General features: G+C 37.3%; 1 protein-coding gene across 8 annotated transcripts in view; it reads right to left on the bottom strand.

Annotated features, from left to right (window-relative positions):
• LOC144313745 (MAGUK p55 subfamily member 7) overlaps nt 1-22,477 on the bottom strand; it is a 301,577-nt gene that overhangs the window by 93,418 nt on the left and 185,682 nt on the right. For 6 of the 8 annotated variants that reach the window (XM_077896973.1, XM_077896977.1, XM_077896981.1 and 3 more), the window contains exons 4-6: nt 17,873-17,950; nt 15,157-15,237; nt 5,688-5,819 (exon numbers count right to left, since the gene is read on the bottom strand). In XM_077896973.1, coding sequence (XP_077753099.1) covers nt 5,688-5,819; nt 15,157-15,237; nt 17,873-17,950 — 291 coding nt within the window. The remainder of the gene's footprint in view (nt 1-5,687; nt 5,820-15,156; nt 15,238-17,872; nt 17,951-22,477) is intronic. The other 2 variants (XM_077896979.1, XM_077896980.1) reach the window with 2 other exon arrangements.

Raw genomic sequence — 22,477 nt, 5'->3', positions numbered from 1 at the left:
CTGTTATACATAGAAACCTTGAAACAGAAGTGCTTGCTAGCTGCTGACTCTACCTATCCCTGGAGGGTGAGATATGTACCCTGAGAAATAATCTCTCACTTTCTACATTATACTAGCACTTGACTCAATTTTCGATTCCTTCATTCTTGAAGATTATTACATCCATATTCCTTTCCATGCCCCTATTATCACAATTCTTTGAGGTATTTCTAGTGGAAGATCCTTGCATGAAAATAAGATCAAGGGGATCCCTGGGTGGCTCAGTGGTTTAGCGCCTGCCTTTGGCCCAGGGCGTGATCCTAGAGTCCCGGGATCGAGTACCGTATTGGGCTCCCAGCATGGAGCCTGCTTCTCCCTCCTCCTGTGTCTCTGCCTCTCTGTCTATCATAAATAAATAAATAAATCTTAAAAAAAAAAGAAAATAAGATCAAAACTCAATAAAATAGAGTGCATTACATGCCATATCATACAAAAGTCTATAGTTCTATGATACACATGGCAAAGGCAAAACGAATAAAACTGTATCTAATGTTTAAATATTTACATATTTTCTTATTTAGTTATTTTACATTTATTTTATGTGATTTTTGAAAGGAGTGGGGGACACAAGCAGTGGGAAAAGCAGAGGGAGAGGGAGAGGATTTCAAGCAGGCTCCATGCTCCACAAGGAGCTCAGTGAGGGGGTGGGGAGCTCTATCTCATGACCCTGAGATCATGACCTGAGCCAAAATCAAGAATCAGATGGTCAAGTGATTGAGTCACCCAGGCACCCTGCTATTCTGTATGATTTTGACAAAACAGAGAGTATAGAGAACTTCAGGTTAGATTGAAAAGTTAAAATTCTGGTTAAATTTGTCTTGGTACTACTGCAAAATGGTTTATAAAGAAGTATTGCAGAGACCAGGCTATCCTGTAGGCTGTCCTACACAAAAACTGCATTGCTTACAATACTGCCAATATTCTAAGACCTCCTCCTTAAACTGGTAGCACAGGTGATTTCAGTTGAATCTTTGAAATCAAAGTGGTTTCAAGTATTGTCTACCAAACAATTGCATCAAGTATATTGGAGACATTTTTAAAAATATAGTTTCCCAGGCCCCACCTGAAACTTACTGATGCAGAATTTCTGGGGGACAGAGACTATGAAGTCTGCATTTTAAGTAAGCACCTCCGGTAATTCTCAGAATACCCCTAGTAGTTTAAGCACCACAGTTCTAAAAGAAACAAGACGGTATCCCTGGGTGGCTCAGCAGTTTAGCGCCTGCCTTCGGCCCAGGGTATGATCCTGGAATCCTGGGATCAAGTCCCACGTCAGGTTCCTTGCATGGAGCCTGCTTATCCCTCTGCCTGCGTCTCTGCCTCTCTCTCTGTCTCTTGTGAGTAAATAAAATCTTTTATAAAAAATAAAAAAATGAAAAAAATAAAAGAAACAAGAAGGACAACCCATGCCAGAAACTGAAAATCGGGATCATAATCTACTCACTCACTAATAGAATGTCATTTTCTTAAGCTTGCCAAAAAACTGTTTATTATTATTTCTGGATAATTAGATACAGATAGAGATTATTCCAAATTCATAGGGAAGGATGATAGCTCTGCTCTGTGCATCCTAACCAGTGCTTTTCCCTCCTTCTCTCAATTCATTCATCCATCCCTCTCCTCAAACTAACAGCCTCTCACCTTCCCACTGCAAATACCTACATGATCTGTGTTCACTGCCTCTTTTCCCTAGAAATGGTCCTCTCCTTCAACAACTGTCATCTAGAGCTCCCACCTTGTCATTCTATGTAACATTTACTTAATGCCTGCATATGGCCTAAAAACTGGCAAAGCATTTCAAACACATAATGCTAGCTGATACTCAAAACACTCTTGAAGAAGCATATCTCCTGATTATCTAATAAGGAACCTCAGGCTTATTTCACTGATATTTCACCTCAGTCCAAAAACTAAAATTACATTTTTAAGAGATTTATTTATTTGAGAGTGTGCATGTAAGAGTGGCAGGGGGTGGGGGGCAGAGGGAGAGAAAGTGAATCCTCCAGCTGACTCCTTGCTGAGCATGGAGCCTGCCAAGGAGCTCACCCCAGGACCTAAGACCATGTCCTGAGCTGAAATCAAGAGTCGAATGCTTAACAATGAGCCACCTAGGCTCATTGTTAAAATTACATTCTTAAATAACATTGATAAACTAACACCTTGATTGCTAAATCCCTCTTGAATCCTTTGCCAAAAATTTCCTGACCATCCAATCACTAGAATTTTATTTCAGCTTGGCTTCCCTCATCTTAACTATTTGATTCTTACAACCTGGATTCATTCTCCTAAGAATGCCTCAGACTCAACCTTCTCTCAGTTTCTGCTTCTCCTCCTACCCCCTGCCCTTTTGGTGGTTGTGGTTTTTCCAGTAACCTCTCCAAAATGACAAATGACATTTGACAAATGTAAAACGACAAGTTTGCTGAAAATGACTATTTTCTACAGTTCATTTTCTAAACTTTTACTTTTAAATAATGGAGAAACAAAATTGTTTAAATTCATGTAAAAATAGCAAAAAAACAGAAAGATTATGAATAAAAATGAAATGGAATTAAAATTTTTAAATACCCCACACTTAAAAGGAAATAAAAATGCTATTAAGTGCAAAATGCTATTTGGCATTATGAAGTTGCCAAATTATACCTTGGTATATGAATTAAGAAACTGATCAAAAAAAAAAAAAGAAAAAAAAAGAAACTTAACAATTGAATAATCCAAGAAATGCTTAAAATAGCGCCTGAATACTCAAATAATACATATTGGGAGAACATCCTCATGCTTAAGACAAATAATTAATTTTTAAATTTTATTTATTTAGAGTAGGGGGAGGGGCAGAGGGCAAGAGAGAATCCTCAGCAGGCTCCATACTTAGTTAGCATGGAGCCCAGGGCACGACCCTAAGATCATGAATTAAGCCAAAATCAAATCAGATACTCAACCAACTGAACCACTTAGGTTCCCTGAGAAATAATTATTTTTAAACATCTTAAGAATTCAACCAAGTTTAAAATTTATCTGGTTCTATTTCCTAAATCCCTAGCCTCTTCCTAGTACCTGCATAGCCCCGCAGGCTCTACAGAACCATAGGGGCACTTGAAAGTTTTCTTCCCATGCATTTCCTTCTATTCTTGCTAACTGGATAGTTAGCACTTCTCACCACCTACATAACAACATCCTGGGGTATTTGTTCTCCCCCTCTTGCACTGTTTATCTGAAGATTTGCCTGCTCTGACTGAATCTAACATATGCAACTCTCACTCTTATCCTACTTCAGACTCTTGTTTTAAATACGCTATGTTATATAAACTTTAAGAAAAGAGGGGTATTTGGGTGTCTCAGTCGGTTAAGCATCTGTCTTCAGCTCAGGTCATGATCCCAGGGTCCTGGGATTGAGACCTGAGTGACTCCCTGTTCAGCGGGGAGTCTGTTTCTCCTGCTGCCCCTTCCCCCAAACTTGAGTGTGCTCTGTATCTCAAATATATATGTAAATAGAATCAACAAACAAGAGAGAAAGAAAAGAGAGCTAACAAAGGATGATTATGTCAACCTTAGGTCTAATTATTTCAGGTTTACATGTTTACTAGTGAGAGCATGTGATCTATTCAAGAACAAAATATGATAATACAACTTCAGGTTATTTTGTATACTTCATTCAATTGCTTTTCAAATTGAAACTAATTTATAGAGGGCCAGTTAAAACTTTTGAAAACTGTCAATGCAGTGCATACCTAATTTCTTTGACAAACATTTGGAAGATCGTATTTGCTCAGGAGAGGCTTGGGACTTAAATGTCGCTGATGGCAGCTTCAACATTAGCTCACCAAACCAACACACCAAAAACTGCTGCCCCTGGGAAAACTGATCAAAGAAATTACTACTGATGAATGACTGAACTCCTCAAGGTGGTCAGCGTTCTGATTACCTAAGAGCCTGAATTTGTCAAAAACAAAACTAAAAAATGTATTTCTTATTGTGGGATGCACAGAAGCCATCAAGCATTAGTTACTTTATGGCAATAGGCTCTGAGATAGATCTTTCTACATCTGAACTATATATACCATCTATCCCTACTAAGTACGTCACCTCCACAACAAAGACCAAGAGATATTTAGGTTACCAGTACAGATTTCTAACCACAGATGAAAAGCACAAATTTATCATCTACATGAAACAATCTTAGCCAGGAACACAGGGAGCAGTTCTCTTATCTCAAACGCAGATTTATTGGTGTCTTTTTCTGGGTAAGAGTATTCAATGCATTTATCAAGGTACCAAAGTTGCCCTTACACAAACAAAACATGAAAATTACCTAAAAGGTACAAGTTATAAAGACACAATATGGTATAGAAGAAAAAACTAGTATTTGAAGGTAAAAAGCCAAGTTTGGACCTCAGTTTTACCACTCATAAGCTGTGATACCTAGGGAAGTTGCTTCTTTGTCTATCAGTGCCCTAGTCTATCACAGTGGAAAAAAATATGTGTACTATGAGGATTAAATATACTGTATGCAAAGTACTTCACCAAGTGCCCAGCATGTATTGCATTATCTACTGCTTTTGCTTTAAGAACACAAAAGTAACTTAATTAGGAAAAAATGAGCTACAACACATTTAAAATCAACTGCTACATGATGAAATGTATTTTTCTTCCAAATGTAGTTCCATCAAAATATGGATACACACTACACTCGTATCCTATGGCTGTGCAAATGTGCCACACAAATTTAGTGACTTAAAACAACACAAATGTATTATTTTACAGCTTCTGGAGGGAGGAGGGCCAAAATGAGTGTTATCGGGCTAACATCAAAGTGTCAAGGGGTTGTGCTCCTTCTGGACAATCTAGGGAAGAATCTGATCCGCACTTTTTCCAGTGTCTAGAAATTTCGGGAATTCCTGGGCTCATGGCAACATCACTCCAAACTTTGCTTTAATTATCACATCTTCTTTTGCAACTCTGACTTCCTGCCTCCCCTTTCCACTTCAGTAAAAACCCTTGTGATGACACTAGGCTGACCAGATAACTCAGATAATCTTCCCAACTCAAGATTTTTACTGAATCACAAATCCCTTTGCTATGGAAAGTAATATTTCGCAGGTTCTGAAGATTAGGACTTGATGTCACTGGGCACTGCAGGGGACATCATTCTGCCCACCATAAACCCTTCAACATAATCTGACATTGTATAAATTCTGGTGCTAAAATAAATGGGTACATATACACTTTGAAATAGCAGACATTTGATTAATCTCTCATTACTTTAAAATAAATCAGCTTCCTAGACAAGCCATAGGCAATTTTTTTAGTTGCACCATTTGATCTTAAATCAGCTGTGACTGGCACATGCTATGCTGTCTTTTATAAATGTCAACATCACATTGTATAAATTGTTGCTATTTATAACCAAGAGAATGTCTGTCATTTTATTTGGCTTTTTTTCTTTTTTCTAAATAATCTTTCTTAGACATGAATGCACTATTTAAAGTTTGACAACACACACACACACAAATAAAAATTTAAAAAATAAAGTTTGACAAACACAGGAAAAGTATGTTTCAAAGAGAGGAATAAATGGTATGTTCCCATCAGATATGGCTTTATCATGATATCTACTCATACCTAAGCACAAAATGTAGACCCAAACTCACCAGTGGTTCTCTATTTTTGACCAGACGAATGATTTTAACTGAGTCTTCCTCATCATCAATATCATCTGGCATTGGAGGTAATACAGGATCATAATTCTTCTGAGCCACAGTATCATGTACAGAAAGCAAAGCCTTTCAAAATCAAAATTTGGAAAAAAATTAATCAAATGTAAAATTCCAAGCATATCCAACTATAAAGAAAATCAAATTGGCATTACAATTTTGACATAGCAAGGCAACTACTTGAAAATGAGGAGCTTAGAAACAGAAGTATAAAAAAGAGCACAAGGCAGCTCTACTTCCCTGCCACACCACCCCATCCCCAAAGCCACTAACGTAGGACAAAAATCAGCATAAAAGTCTTCTCACCTGCATATTCTCTGGTTTATCCTTTTAAGGGTGGCAACTAGGGATGGGGTGGGGGCGGTTATTACTTTTTCTAGGAGGGAGAAAGTGAAGCTATAGGTACATTGTTCGATGAGCCAGTAGAAGTCTAAGAGAACTGTATTTTTCCCTCCCTACTGTTAGCAGAACACACACACACACACACACACAAAACGAAACGCTGAGCAATATGACTTTCATTTTTTCCTTGATTTTCTCACAATTTCACTTTTTGTGTAATAAGCTAACATGTATATAAAAGAATAAAAGTTTTTCTAGTCATGAATGTCATGGTGGTAAAACTCCACAAACACTGTGAGATTGTCATTATAGACCAATGACCAAAAAAACACTCAAACCTTGACATGTCACAACTATTTTAGGAGAATGCATTTTAGACTTTTAACTACCATGTTGCCTAATCACTACCACCACAGTCCATAAATTAGTTTAGCCAGAAGCCTAGAAATCATCTTTGAAACCAATCTCTCCCCCACCTTACACTCCCCAACGTGGGTTGTAAGTATATTTAACATTTCTGTATATAAGACAAACAATTTTTCCAAGTGGTTGTCCCAGTTTTTACCTTTGAGTTATCTCAGGCTGCCCCTTGAGTCCTTACCCAAGGCATATGCATATTAAAAAAAAAACTACCAAAAAGGATTAGAGCAGTGGTTATTAGCTGAGAACAATTTTACTGCCCAATAGCCACTTGGCAATGTCTGGAGACAGTTTGGGTAGTCAGAGTGTGGAGGATGCTACTGCCATCTAGTGCGTAGAAGCCAAGGATGCTCCTAAACATCTGACAGCATACAGGGCAGTTCCCTGCCTTCCCCATCCCTTCAAACATTTTCCAGCTCCAAAATATCAATAGTCCCAAGTTTCAGAAACTCTGCATTACAGGGAATAATCCCCAAAGATCACATAGGGCAGGAGTGGCTCCTGGTTCCATCAGTCAGAGGGGAAAGGCTTGGCATTCACAGGGCATTGAGGACACTTAACAGAGGGATATTGTCTTTATACTGGGAAACACTTAGTCCAAGATTAAACACTGCTAAGATCTCAGCTAACAAAGCTTAAAAGCAAGCCTCTGAAGGATCAACATGTTTCCAAGTAATTCAATTATAATAGGGAAAAAAACCCTAAAGAATATTACCTATAAAAATAAAAAATATCCAGCATCAAACAAAGTAAAACTCATGATGACTCAGAATCAATTACTGACAGGAGTTACTAGACAAAGGAAGACTTAAGAAAATACTGCTCATGAAGAAGACCATAACACCACAGAACTAAACCCTGAAAATTACACAGATGACAGAATTATATAGAACCAAATCCTGAAATTACAGATAGACTGTAGACAAGGAAATAATACCTATTATATAATTGTATCCTAAATGTTTAAAAAGCTAGAGGAAAAAATGAAAATCAGATGGGCAATATATAAGAAAGATTCAAATAAAACTTCTAGAGATAAAAGATACAATGTATGAAATTTTTTTAAAGTGCACTGAGATTAACACATCATTAAAGCAACTTATAAACTAACAAGAAACACAAAGATAAAGTAGAGTAAAAAATTATGAATGGAACATTATTGAGCTATGAGACAACTTATATACACCTAATTGGCATCTCCAAAGAAAGGAGAGGTGCTAAAAATTATTTGAAGAAATATGGCAAAAAATATTCCAAATTTGATTTGGGGGGGGGGGAGCCCCTAGGTCCAAGAAGTTCAAAATATCCAAGCACAAAAAAAAAAAGTAAAATAAAATAAAAAGAAACCACCAAATTGCTTAAAACCAGTGAGAAAGTTAAAATTGGCCAAAGGAAAAAAGGTAAAAATGACAACATAATCAGAAACAATGTGAGCTACAAGGTAATAGCAACATCTTTTAAACACTCAAAGAAAACCAGCAACCTAAAGTTCTATACCCAGCAAAAATATCTTTAAGTAATGTGAGCATACTGAAGACTTATTAAAAGACATACAAAAGCTGAAGGAATTCATCACCAGAACAGCTGCATTACAAAATACGGTATATGAAGTCTTTCAGACAGGAAGATAGGAATAAGAGTGGATGGGAATATGGATCTATAAAGAGTTGAATGAAAAACATCAGAAATGTCCCCTATCTGTGTATCTATGAAAACTATCTTGCATATAGCTATGACTAACAGATGGCTAATAAACATCTTTTAAAATAAAATGATTATTATAGTTGATAGACAATATTAACACCAGCTATGCATTTTCCCTCGTTAGCTTTGTATTCACCTCCATGTCTGCTTTCCAAAACACCTTTTAAGATTTATAGATATCAAGTTCCTAATTCTTTATAGTTTTGCTTTACAAATATTTTTGCTTAGCAACATTTTCATTTTGGACAACTAAATGTAACTTTGTATTCTATTTGCCTGCTTTAACTGTGGTGACACTATTCTTCAGTATATACATTGTCTTTTTGTAAAAAAGGCAACACCTAAATAAGAAAATTGTATTTCCATATGCCATAACCCCACTAATCACAACTGATGGGTTTAACGGTTGCTCAGAAAACTACACAGGAAATTGAACACTAGGCCTTGTAACTCCTCAGGCACACAGGCTTTCCCTGCTTTGGATCCCCTCGGGTCAATTCTATGTTCTAAGTTTCTGTCAGGTCCACAGAGTTAAGTGTCTAACTCAAAAGAATGAGTAACACTGATTTATTCCTCCAGAAGGAAGCTTCACTTTTCCCTTTTGCATGCTTTAATGAAGTATCATCCATTCTACATGTTCAGGTGATGAGCAACTTCTGGTAAGTGCATGTTTTGGAAAGCTGAAAAATTGCAACAAATCCTTTTATTTTATTGCCTTTTTAAAACCTATCAAATTTTCCCTGACTTCCTGAATTATAATACCATATTCTAGAGATGATGTCATTTTGTTGTTTTATCAAAAACAAGCCACTGAATGATGACTCCTATAGGTTGATTTGCCTTTACTGTGGCCACATGATGCCACGGAGTGGTCATTATTTTTAATGTCTCTCTTTGCTTCCCCTAGAAACAAAGTGTCTGTAAAGATCCACATCCTTTCATCAGTGCCCTCAAAGGCTATCAATACTATGGCTCTTCTCCATTCGATCACTGCAGGAAGCTCCCATACCTTATCACATCCACTGAGGCCTTCTGTTACAGCCCCACTTCCTTTTTCTCAGCATCTGTTGTCTCTTTGATGCTTCATTACTTTTCTTGGACTTTAAGATTTGGACAGTAAGACTGGATTTTATAAACATTATTGAATAATAAAAGTAATTATTATTGATTGTATATGGCAACCAACCAATCAATTGACAGATATCTTTAAAAATATTTATTTACTTATTTGAGAGTGAATGGGCAAGTGAGCATGGAGGGAGGGGCAGAGAGAATCTCAAGCAGACTCCCTACTGAGCCCAGAGCCAGAAGCAGGGCTCAATCTCACAACCCGGAGATCACGACCTGAGCTGAAACCAAGAGCTGACTGCTTAATGACTGAGCCACCCAGGTGCCCCTCAACTTAGAGATTTTAAGACTGGGTGTAATCTTTAACTCTTTGATAGCCCTCAGGTGACACAAGTGTTACAAAATTTCAAGTCATTTCCTAACTGTTGGGAATCAAGAGTGACAAACTGTGGATGCCTAGGTGGCTCAGCAGTTGAGAATCTACCTTCAGCTCAGGGGATGATTCTGGAATCCTGGGATCGAGTCCCACATTGGGCTCCTGCATGGAGCCTGTTTCTCCCTCTGCCTATGTCTCTGCCTCTCTCTTTCTGTGTCTCTCATGAATAAATAAAGAAATATTTAAAAAACAAAAAAGAGTGACAAACTGTACAGGGAGAATGTTGACATATATTCCAGTAGTGATCAATTAGCAAAACTTAGAAAGAATATTAAACAGGGCTTGCAAGGGCATAGGGTTTGGAAAGGACCTTCTCATGCACATCTGTGGGCACTGTATACTGAGAAGATGTCTAGATTATTGCAAAGGACAAGTTGGCAATCACTATCAAAATTTTAGATGTATAGTATTTTAACTCACAATTTACTGACCAATAAAATTCTGAAATATACGAGAGATGTCCATTATAGTGCTATTTACATAGCAAAAAAAAAAAAAAAAAAGGCAGAGATGCCCACCTCAAAGAGATTAGTTATGTTGCTTCAAAGAGAAGTCCACAAAATACCAAAATGTTAAAGGTCCACAAAACAAGAAGTATTGCATTCTAATTATAATGGAAAAAATGTAGCGGTGCCTGGGTGACTAAGTTGGTTAAGTGTCTGAATCTTGATTTCAGCTCAGGTCATAATCTCAGAGTTGTGGGATTGAGACCTGAGCCGGGCTCCATGCTTAGCAGGAAGTCTGCATGAGATTGTCTCTCCCCCTATCCTTCTGTCCCTCCCACCAAATAAATAAATAAATCTTAAAAAAAAAAAAAAAAGAAAAATGTGTAGGTAATATTTCTGTATGCAAAAAGGAAAAGTAATGCAGCAAATGAACAGTAATTATCCCTAAAAGGTATATGGACACATGCTTCACAGAACAGAAAGTGATTAAACATATGAAATGGTGCTCATCTTCACAAAACATAACAATGAAGAAAGGAACTTCTACTTTCTCCATGGTTTGAATTAAAAATACAATTATGCATTATCAAAATATTTTCCTAATTACTTTTAAAACTTTTTATCAAGTCCCTTTGTAAAAAGTAAAATGAAAGTCAGACTAATTGTCACAACCTTATGAAAGACAAATGTAAACTGTTTATTTAAGTAAATTATTCCTTCTAACCACATTCACACTTTTTTTTTTTTTTTTTTACTTTTCCTGTGTGTCTATCTGTCCATCTGTTCCTGAAGTTGGGAATGTTTCTTCTCTATCTCATGATTATGCTTCAATTTTTATACTCAATTTTTACTTCAATTTTTAATACTTCAATTTTTAAACCTTTTACTTGGAATTCACTGTGTACTACATACAATATGCAATATTATATATATTATTTTCTCCCAATAATTAACCACTTGGGCCAATACCATGTATTGAAGCTGCATCCAGTTCTACCCATCCATACTTCCATCCATCCCTCACATCCTTCATGGAGGCCATAATCATGTTTCACCTGAATTACCTCCACTGGTTCCAGTTGGCCTTCCTCCATTCAGCATCCCACTCCTCCTGCCCTACCACCACTCCTCCACTCCAAGAATCCGTGTACTAGAACAACGGCGTCACTTGCCTATTTAAATCCTTTCAGTGGCTTTCCACTGCTCTTAGGATGAAATCCAAACTTTGCAATATGTTCACAATAAGAGCGGCCATATAATTTATCATCTAAAAAAAGGAAACAACTGAAATGGAAAGGAGGCTATTAATAATCATGCTGGGACTACAGGCACAAACCAGACTGTTCCTGGGCAAACCAGGATGTATATAGCCCCTGTACTCAATCAAAGTAGTCCCTGTATAGCTCTGAACTCTGCCCCTTCCTCTCCTCAAGCTACTGTTCAACCACACTGAACTCATTTACATCCTCAAACTTGACAAGTTATTTTCTTTATGGGACTTCGTATACTATTCACCTTATTTAAAACATCTGTTTTAATGGGCACCTGGGTGGCTCAGTTGATTAAACATCTGACTCTTGATTTTGGCTTAGGTTTTGATCTCAAGGTCATTAGATCTAGCCCTGAGTAGGGCTCACTGCTCAGTGGGATTCTGCTTGAGAACTTCTCTCTCCTGCCCCTCCTCCACAGCCCCCTAGTCTCTCTCTTTCTTAAATAAATCTTTTTTAAGAAATCTATTTTCACATCCTATCCCAACTCACCTTTCCTCTTCCTCCTTTTGGTTACCTCAAATTCAACCTCCAGGGCTCAACTTACTTGCCACTTCCTCTGGAACATTTTCTCCAACCCTCCCCACACTCCTTCTTTCCCAAAGTTAGATCTGGGAGCTAGATCCTCTCTGATGACCACAGTGTTTTAAGGTTTTCTCTATTCATTTGAGAGAGAGACAGACAGACAGAGAGAGAGAGAGAGAGCGTAAACTACAGGAAGGGCAGAGGAGAGGGAAAGAGAGAATCCCAAGGAGCCTGCATGACCTGAGCTGAAACCAAGAGTCGGACGCTGGACTGGCTGAGCCACCTACGTACCCCTCCACAGTATTTCTATGTGTTCTTTTACTCAGTATTTCTCCTGTTAGCTTCCTTAACCTTCACGTATCTTCTGCAAGTTGCATCTGTAGGGTCTGGCACAGAGTAGGCATTGGACATTTGAGAATGAATGAATGAGGATCTGACTCCAGGAACATTTACAAATAACCAGAGAAAGTTCTAAAATTTTTCAAAAAGGAGTTGGTAGATCTGTGGGATAGATGTATTGACCTCCTCCTAGGGGCTGTGCATTTAGTTGTATACAACTATGTGTGTTTATAAAAATCATTACTTTTGAGGTAGACCTCAGGTTTCTTTTCACTACTGTGAACGATTTTAAGTGAAAGATCCATCTTTAACAAGTAAATAATTACTTCCCTTGTGCACTGCAAATTAAAAACAATATTCAAATTAACACCCTGGAGTTACGTTTTTCATATTTAAATTGTCTGCTCAATTTACAATTCATGTATACCTGTTATAGTCTATTGTACCTTGTTCTGCTTTAAAAAAAAAAAAAAAGAAAATATTTTACTTTACTAAATGACTTCTCAATTACCTAAAAAAAAGTGAAATTCGGGTAGCCCAGGTGGCTCAGCGGTTTAGCGCCACCTTCGGCTCAGGGCGTGATCCTGGAGACTGGGGATCCGGTCCCACATCTGGCTCCCTGCATGGAGCCTGCTTCTCCCTCTGCCTGTGTTTCTGCCTCTCTCTCTCCCTGTGTCCCTAATGAATAAATAAATAAAATCTTTTTTTAAAAAAAGTGAAATTCAAATTGATGGTGTTAATTATTTCAAGGAAAGCAATGTTAAATATTAGGTTATAAAGGTAAGAAAGATATCCCCCCAAGGCTAGCTAACTAGAAATTGCCACTGCCAACTGAGACATCATGTGTCTACAATCTTACCCACTTCCTACACATCACTTACTGAAAATACATCTTTCATGCTGACTTCTCACACATTCTATCACATGGCTATACAAACATAAAACATTTTAAAAGCATTAATCTAAAATATGTTCATAGTTTATAAGGTTGTATCCAACGGTGAGTACAATCTAAAATCATACTTCCCTCTTGAGCAAAATACCAGTTTCCATCCAGTATAACCTCTTATTTATTGGCTGTTCTATTCCAAACACTCTTGAATAGAATACCAAATCATGTTGTTTTGTCCGAAACACTCGTCTTCAATTTCTAATACTCAAAACAAGATCGTACTCTCAAAAAGGAGTTTAACAAGCTTCTCCCAGCTAACCTCACCCTTCTCTGGTTCATATTCACTTCTCATGTGCACTCAGAACAAATGAAGACATTTTCAGAACTTTCTCTACCTATGAATCTCTTACTCTGAGCTCTTAACCTTTCTATATACTTTAATTTCAAGCAACTATTCTGCTTTAATCTGATCTTTATTCTTTAGAACTAAAATTCAACCAATCTCCTCTGTACCAGTGCAAATCAATTACTCTATACTACTAATGATAGTACACTTAACAGCACTTATTTTAATTCTAAGGATTAGGAGTTAAAGTTAGGGCATGTTTTCACTTCATCTTTTATTTAATACTATCTTTCTCTTTTCACTAGCAATTGAAGACTACTTAGAGTTCCAAAGGAAATTTTTCAAGGAAGGTAGAAATCAAGTTTTTGCATCTAGGCAGAAATATTCATTTGACAGCCTACATATGCTTAATAGAAATGATCATAAGATAATTGATCATTTTGGGGCACTTGGGTGGCTCAGTAAGTCAAGCATCCAACTCTTGGTTTCAGCACAGGTCATGATCTCAGGGTCATGAGACGGAGCCCAGCATCAAACTCCACACTCAGCAGGAGTCTGTTTGAGATTCTCCCTCTCCCTCTGCCCCTCCTCCTGACTCATACTCTCTCAAATAAATCTTTAAAAAGGAAAAATAACTGATCGTTTCAATTACATAATCCATATGTAATTTTGACTCATGGAACAATCTTTCAAGTGTAATGGCAGCAATAGCAAGTCCAAAACGTACAGATGATAGGATTTAGTGCATTAGTGACCTCAGAATTAACAGGAACATTTTGAAATGACCTCTGTTGACCAAGCACCTTTGGGGGAAAGGTAAGTGATACATACCTGGAAGAAAAATGGCAGGGAAGGAGTGAAATAGGTGAAGGAGATTAAGAGATACAATCTTCCAGTCACAAAATAAGTAAAAGGCAGAAATGTCATATACCACAGAGGGAATAGAGTCAATGATAGTGTAACAACTTTGTAGGGTGACATACAGTACCTGGACTAATTGCGGTGATCATTTTTTAATGTGTATACATATCAGAGGTCACTATGTTGTACACCTGAAACTAATACAATATTGTTATGTCAACTAGTCTTCAATAAAAAAAATGGCAAGGAGACTTGAAATCTGCCTACTGATACTAATATTCTATACTGGAAAACTGCTCTGCTCTGTAAAGGGTAGTATTTATTAAAATATGAATTAGTGGAGGGAGAGGAGATGGGGCAGATAACAGGGGAGGGCAAAGTGAAAAACTGAAATGATCCTATACAAAAATAGGTACAGTTGTCCAATATATTGGAATACCATTCACTAGCCATGTAAAATGACCTAAACAAAATCACTGATAGATTCTGCATTCTATACTCTTACCTTCATTTAAAGGAAACTGACCTTGAAGTGACATTATATGCACTACCTGAAATCCTGAGCTACCCGATTAAAGTATTTTATAGTTAGTCACATTATTATCAAAAGCTCAACTTTCTTCCTTAATGGGATTTGGGTTATTAAAATACTGTGCACGATTTGAAAATACATTCACTTGAAAATTGACGCTCGAAATAAAATTCATCTGAAGCCTCAGAAAGTGGCCCTCCTGGAAGATATTTATTACACGTCCTCACCTTCACATTGGGTTTTGACAGGAGTTTCAACAGCTCTCTGATCTCACTGTTTAATGGCTTGTTCTGAAGCTCTTCAGCCAGCTGTAAGGGAGATCACATTGACACAGAGAACATTTAGTAAGGGCGCTGTGTTGCTCCATATGTGACAACCGAGAATCTATCTTGCCACTTTCCAGTGATTAAGGAGAGGTCGGTATGAAAGAAAACAGACCATCAATGACGGCTCCTTTTTTCAGGCCCTTGGTAGGCCAGATCCCAGGCCAGGATCGTGGCTGAGTAGAACTCCAAAAATCATATCATCCAGATCACCTTCTGATTTATTGCAATGAGGGTAAATCCCAGCACTTCATCTTAAGGAATGGTCTTTTGCATGCAAACAAAGGACCACTTGTCAAAAGGATTGGATCCGGTTTTGACACTATTTTTTAAAAAGAGAGAAAGAAAGAAAATGGAAAAAAAAAAGAAAGGTTCTGAATGAGGTGGTGAAATCCACAGGGTTCCCAAAAACCCACAATAGCTTGCTGTTTAGAGCTGGAGGAAAAAGAACTAGAATGTCTTTAATAGAGCAAATGATCTGAAACTTTTATGTTTACCTACAGGATAAGAAATCCATTCAATATAAACCAGGTTAATCACAAAATGACTTAAAATAGGTTGACAAGTACTCTGGGAACAAACACGCCGACCATATTCTACTATCATGATAAAGCATTCCCATTTGCTGGTTCTAGCTAAAGAATAGTTGGAACTTTGAACCTGCTTCATGTTCTTCAAGAGATTTTCCTATCAAGACTCTTCCATTTTAGGATATAGTAAGGATATAATTTCCTAAGAAGAAAAAGCAAGACCAAACAGAAAGAGAAATTATACTGTGAAATATGTAGAAGAGAATTCAAAATATGTACAATATATTTTCATTAAAAAAACCCACCTTAAAACACTGCTTGAAATTTCTCTGGTCCTATTGTTTCTACCAAACTAAAAACAACTGCTCTTATCTCTAGACAAGGACTTTCCTCTAAAAGAAGGGCATAAAGTAAATTATACACTAAAATAAAATGTCATAAATTGATATATTCGTTACATTTCAAAAAGTGACTTAACTTTTCGAACGTAAAATTTTTGTTTTTCAAGGTAAAGCAATTGTGATAATTGTTAACCTACAGAAAGTCACAGGCTCTTTGCATTCTTTAGTCACTTTATAACAATACTTTTAAAAATTTAAATATATTGTTCTGATGAATTAGAAAATGCTATATTTTACCATATTATAATAACAGCCTCTAATTTTTTTAAAAAGCAATATTATCATAATATGATTGGGCCTCAGGGGATCCCTGAGTGGCTCAGTGGTTTGGTGCCTGCTTCAGCCCAGGGCATGATCCTGGAGTCCTGGGATTGAGTCCCACAGCAGGCTCCCTCCATGGAGCCTGCTTCTCTCTCTTCCTGTGTCTCTGCCTCCCTCTCTCTCTCTCTCTCTCTCTCTCTGTGTCTCTCATGAATAAATAAGCTCTTCTTTAAAAAAAAAATATGATTGGGCCTCAATCACACTGGATAGTTAATAAATACTTCTCCAAACTCTCAATAGTTAAAGTTTTTTAAGTGATTTCTTGAGACTTTCTCAAGTGGCAACTGCAGCTTACTAGAATTCTATCTGTAACTTTACTCACCTTCACTTTAAAAATTTTGGTTCTATAATGCAGAGGAATAAGCTTCCTCATAAACACATAAACTGAAATATCTCTATAATTTGTAATCTCTGTGGATAGAACTGGAAAGGAGTTTGAGAGACTAAACAAATAGCAAATCACTTAGAGATTTATTACATATGCCTTATTATCTAAATTAAAATAGAAAGCATATATAAGAAAATCAACTTCTGAAGATGATCAGTTGTTTTTTAGTTTTTTTTAAATTATATGGCCCAATATTTAAACTGAACTATGGCTTTTTTTTTTTTATCATAACCAAGGAAAAAATTTAAAAAGCAACAGATAAGCTCTAGGAGATCACAAAAACCAGCCTTCACATGAGACCTATTTCTCATCTGGCTTAGTGTCCTTTATAGTTTATCCAGGTGTGCTTTCAATTCATCCGAGTTTGTAAGTGAACAGCAAGGTAATTCCCTCCCTCAGATTGAAAATAAAATTACAGCTACAGGAAATTAACTACTCCATCAATGCCAACTGCTTCTAAAATTTATTTTTTGGTTATGAAGGTAATTTGGAAAGGACTAATATCCATAAATCATTATGATGCTTTATACTCCATTTTAAAAACAATCCTGTCTTTTTATGTATTTCATCAGGCCTCATTCCGACACTAGCGTATCTGTCATTTTTTAGCACTGTCAGCAACAGACCTATCTCATTTGTCTTTATTTCTCCAAAGCATTCCTCCTGCCTGTGACTTTCTCAGAACACTAGTAGCTGACAGTTTCTCTCTGCCCAGAGAGTTCTAGCCTCAGACTTCTGCTACTGTAGCTACCCAGGTAGAACAGAGGGCATCTCCACGCACATTTTTTGAGCGGGAGAGTGAATGCAAATCAGCACAGTATCCGCATAAGGTCCTTGGTGACAGGACTTTTGGAAACATCTGCAGCTTCTTCTCGTTTTCACTCCTAGGATCTCACACTTGTGTCTGTGCCAGGAAGAGCTCTGCTCAGGGCCGGGCCCAAGGGAGCCAGGTGGCAGGGCGCTCCAAAAGGCACACTTACATCATCGGCCAAGACTGCTGCACCGTGGAGAATGGGCACGGGGTTCTGCTTCTCATAGTAGTGGAGCTTTTCATGAATCTAGAAGAAAAACAAGAGTATACAAGTTCACCTGCTAGCTAATGGTGAGATAGTTGAAGGGTTTTCAGCACTGCAAACAGAAATGGATCCACTAAACCTCAAACAAAAATTAAACGTTTCTATAAATCTATAGATGACAAATACGTGGACCTAATTCTATGGTCCAGTGTTTCAATGTGATGTCAAATGGGGGCAAAAATCGTTATCAAATAGAGCCCACATAAAAACTAAACCTTTCTTTTTCCCTTGAATAATTATGATAGTTTTCTAAAATCTGTAACTTCTAAAACACTTTGCTTCAGTATCAGTTGTAGTTCATATCTCTGCTAAAAACATAAATTATGATTAAAGCCAAGTGATGAGGCAGCAGCCACTTGGGTTGGTACGTGATAACCACTAGAAGCAAGAGAGCTGGTGTGGTGTGTGCCTTCCCAAGCATGCTGTTCCTTCCCTTCGCTTAGTCTTTTTTCCTCCCAGATTCTCAACATTTCCCCCAAATTCAAACTTCTAAGAAACAAAGGGATTGCTCTTAGTTGAAGACATTTCTTAGAAGTATTGAGCTTGGATAACTTTCTGTCCTGTAAAACAAGGAAAATTACACTATCAAAGAATAATTGGGTCCTTTCATTCCCGACATTACCCAAGAAAAACAAAGGTGAGAATGTATTTTAGTGTGCTAGAAGACACACAGAGTTCCTTTAAAAATCTAGTATTGGGCAGCCCTGGTGGCACAGCAGTTTAGCACCACCTGTGGCCCAGGGCGTGATCCTGGAGACCGGGGATGGAGTCCCACATCCGGCTCCCTGCATGGAGCCTGCTTCTCCCTCTGCCTGTGTCTCTGCCTCATTCTTTCTCTCTCTCTCTCTGGGTCTTGTGAATAAATAAATAAATAAATTCTTTTTTAAAAATTCTAGTATTATGGGAATCCCTGGGTGGCTTAGCGGTTTAGTGCCCGCCTTCGGCCCAGGGTGTGATACTGGAAACCTGGGATCGAGTCCCATATCAGGCTCCCTGCATGGAGCCTGCTTCTTCCTCTGCCTGTGTCTCTGTCTGTCTCTCTCTCTCAATCTGTGTCTCTCATGAATAAATAAATAAAATCTTTAAAAAAATCTAGTATTATCATTAAGAAATGAAAGATGCTTTGACAAATGCAAAACTGTTGGCTTTTAAGTTTTATCTATTTCAGCTCTTACACAGGTGCCTTTAAAATATTATACTTGAAAACTTACTTGAGCCTCCTCTTCTTTACAGTTGAAGAAACTACCCCCCCACTATATATATAAAATAGTTGCACCTCATAATTTCCAGTTTTTAATAGGTATCAAGTAATATACTCATAGGTAACAAGTCATCTACTCTTTAATTAGACTCAAAGCTAACCAAACCCTCTTGTAAAAAATCTGGAAGATATATTTTACATTGATTAGCCAGATGCTATTGCTAAGGGGGGATTCCATTGCCTTTTTGGCAACCTGGCCCACAGTGCAGAGTATCAGGGCAGGAATTTTGATACTTAGGATATTACCAGAATGACCAGGGCCACATTTTTACTTAATATCTTGGAACCTTCACTCATTAAGCAGTAGGGTAATAAACAAAATTTTTTAAGAATACAAGCTATAAAAAGAGCAAGATTTGATGTGACAAAGTATTAAAAGTATAATTTAAAACAAAACCATCCAACCTAAAAGCTTAATTAATCTTGCTTGAGTCATTGCCAAAAATTAGACCATGTCAACAAATACTATCATAGAATATTGAGCTCAACCTCTCATATAACTCATCTAGCTTTCTTGCAACCAATTGTTTAAATGTCTGCTTCCCTGCGATGGTAAATATAGAGGCTCACTTTTTTTTTTTTTTTTAAAGGTACTACCATAGGTCTGTATTCCCTACTAATAATGATCAGGGGAAAAAAATAAAAAAGATCAGTACTGTCAGTAATATCATCTTCAGTGAGTTTAGTATTTTAATCCCTTAACTCTCACAAGAATATTAAGAGGCAGATGGCACCATCATTCGACTTTACAGATCAGCAGATACATAGGAGTTAAATAATAACTTGTGATGGTCCCACACATAGAAACAACCGAGCTGGGACTTAAACTCAGGCCACCTGGCTCAGTGTCAGAGCTCTTCATCACTCCACATGCCTGCCTCTCAGACTAACATCTCGTCTGTCTTCTTCACTGACCTCAATCACTGCTGGATGAACAGGATAGAGAGAGGCTCACGGATATGTGACAAATAATATTAGCTGTTTCCAATGACTACAGGATTAGGGATGGCTCCTCTTCACCCCTCCCTGTATTTTTTCTTTCCGACAATTCTTAATTTTTCCAGATTAATTTATATTGATACTATACCATAATTACAACTTAAAAATTATATGCCCCAAATAAATACACTCTTTCTCCACTTCATTTCCTTCTTCTGAGGGTCTTTTAAAAACAAAGAGCCCCTCTTTCCATATCATCATCTTTCCATCTTCACCCAAGTGAGTTGAGTGCATACCCCTACTCTTCCCACTCTGGGACTTTGTATTGTATCGGGAATTTTTAAATGCTCTCCCAGAATTTCCAAATGCTGGTAGCCCTATTTTGATATGTGTTTTACTTCAGGACATAATTTTAAATATTAAGTTGGTATGAAAGTAAAAATTACTGCAAGCAATTTTGGGCTATTCACAGTTTCCAAAATCACTGACTTTTATTGGTATTTATAATATCCAGGAAGAAAAGTTTTTTTAATGATTTTCAAATTCAAATACAATAAACAGGTAACACATATAAACTTCACCCCAGGGCTATCCAATAGAACTCCTTGGATGTTGAAAATGTTCTGTACCTTCTTGTCCAACACGGTTTGTCACTAGCTACATGTGCATACTGAACACTTGAACTGTGGCTAGTTTACTTGAGGAACTGAATTTTTTATTTTATTTTTATTAATTTAAAGGCCCACATGAGGCTAGTGGTTTTAATATTGAATAACATGGCAAGATTTTATGTTAAACGCTCTGTAACTCAACTTTGCACATCAGAAAAATTCACTCTGATATAGTTTGGCCAATTTCCCTAAGTGTCACATTTTGGAACCCAACAGACAAATACACAACCAAAGACACAGCATCTAATTATCTGTGCACTGCCAAATCTGCAAAATCTCACTTATTTTAACTAAACGCTTCCCTTTGCAGACTCAACTGTGTAATAAGTGTACTTCATTTTTCTCCCTTGAACAAGAGGAGAGCAAAGTGGTAGGAGTTGCAGAAAGAAAGAAGTGAAGACAACTGGAGAAGGGGAGACTCTGGTTAAATTAGTTTCATATGATAGCAAAATAGTTAATCATTAAAAGATATGCTTCTAAAATATGTAAAGTACACTATTAAGGAAAAAAGGACATTTCAAAAGAGACATTTATGTTCCAATTAATAGTGTATATGCACATGTCCATAAGTGTTTGTTTTCTACAATTACACGTATATCAGAAAAAATTAAAATAAAAATCATTTCTACATGTAATTTGTTTTTTTAGTTTTATTTTAAGATTTATTTTATTTGTTTAGAGAGAGAGAGACAGAGTTGCAGGAGGGAGGGGTAAAGGGAGAGGGAGAGAGAAACCACAAGCAGACTCTGAGCTGAGCACAGAGCCAGAGGCCAGCTCTATCTCATGATCCTGAGTTCATGACCAGAGCCAAAACCAAGAGCTGGCCTCTCAACTGACTGAGCCACCCAGGTCCATCTATCTCACTGATGGGTAAACGGAAGAACCCAATTATGGAATTAAATAAACCAAAGCTGTAAAAATCCCTTTTCTGCCTTCTATTATGAATATTAAAAAGCAATGAAAATAACTGCTCAATAGTTTTAGCCAAACCAGAATTGGTATTGTGCACACACACGCTCTCATGCACACATACACAAACACCCCCCATCTACCTCATTTATTTACAACATGGAGAGGAGAGAGTTCTGAGTTTTACTTTTTTTTAAAGATTAGCTTGAAAATAATAATGTGGAGAAGTGGTACTTTGACAGCATATTAAAGGACTCCCCTAGAGAGGGAATTTAATCTTCCCCTAGAAGATTCTTTTTTTTTAAATTTTTTTAAAGTTTTTTATTTTATTTATTCATTCATGATAGAGAGAGAGACAGAGACAGAGACACAGGCAGAGGGAGAAGCAGGCTCCATGCTGGGAGCCCGACGCAGGACTCGATCCCAGGACTCCAGGATCATGCCCTAGGCTGAAGGCAGTGCTAAACCGCTGAGCCACCCAGGGATCCCGGTTCTGAGTTGTAAAAGAAGATCCATGGGACACAATGACAGCCAAGAGGAGCTGGTAATGACATATCATGTTGTGTAGGGATTAAAAAAAGAAGAAGAAACATTCTAATGGCTGGGATCCTTTTTTTAAAATAATAATCTTTCTCAAAAAAAAAAACCCCTCTTTATTAGGAAAGAGGAAATGTAAAAACAACAAAGAACAACAGAGACAATAGTGCTAACTGTATGCCCTTCTTTCCA

The sequence above is a fragment of the Canis aureus genome, chromosome 5, assembly GCF_053574225.1.
Source record: "Canis aureus isolate CA01 chromosome 5, VMU_Caureus_v.1.0, whole genome shotgun sequence".
In the NCBI taxonomy this organism is placed as follows: Eukaryota; Metazoa; Chordata; class Mammalia; order Carnivora; family Canidae; genus Canis; species Canis aureus.
Note: the sequence above shows the minus strand (reverse complement) of the source record. Positions and strands in the feature narration are given on the sequence as shown.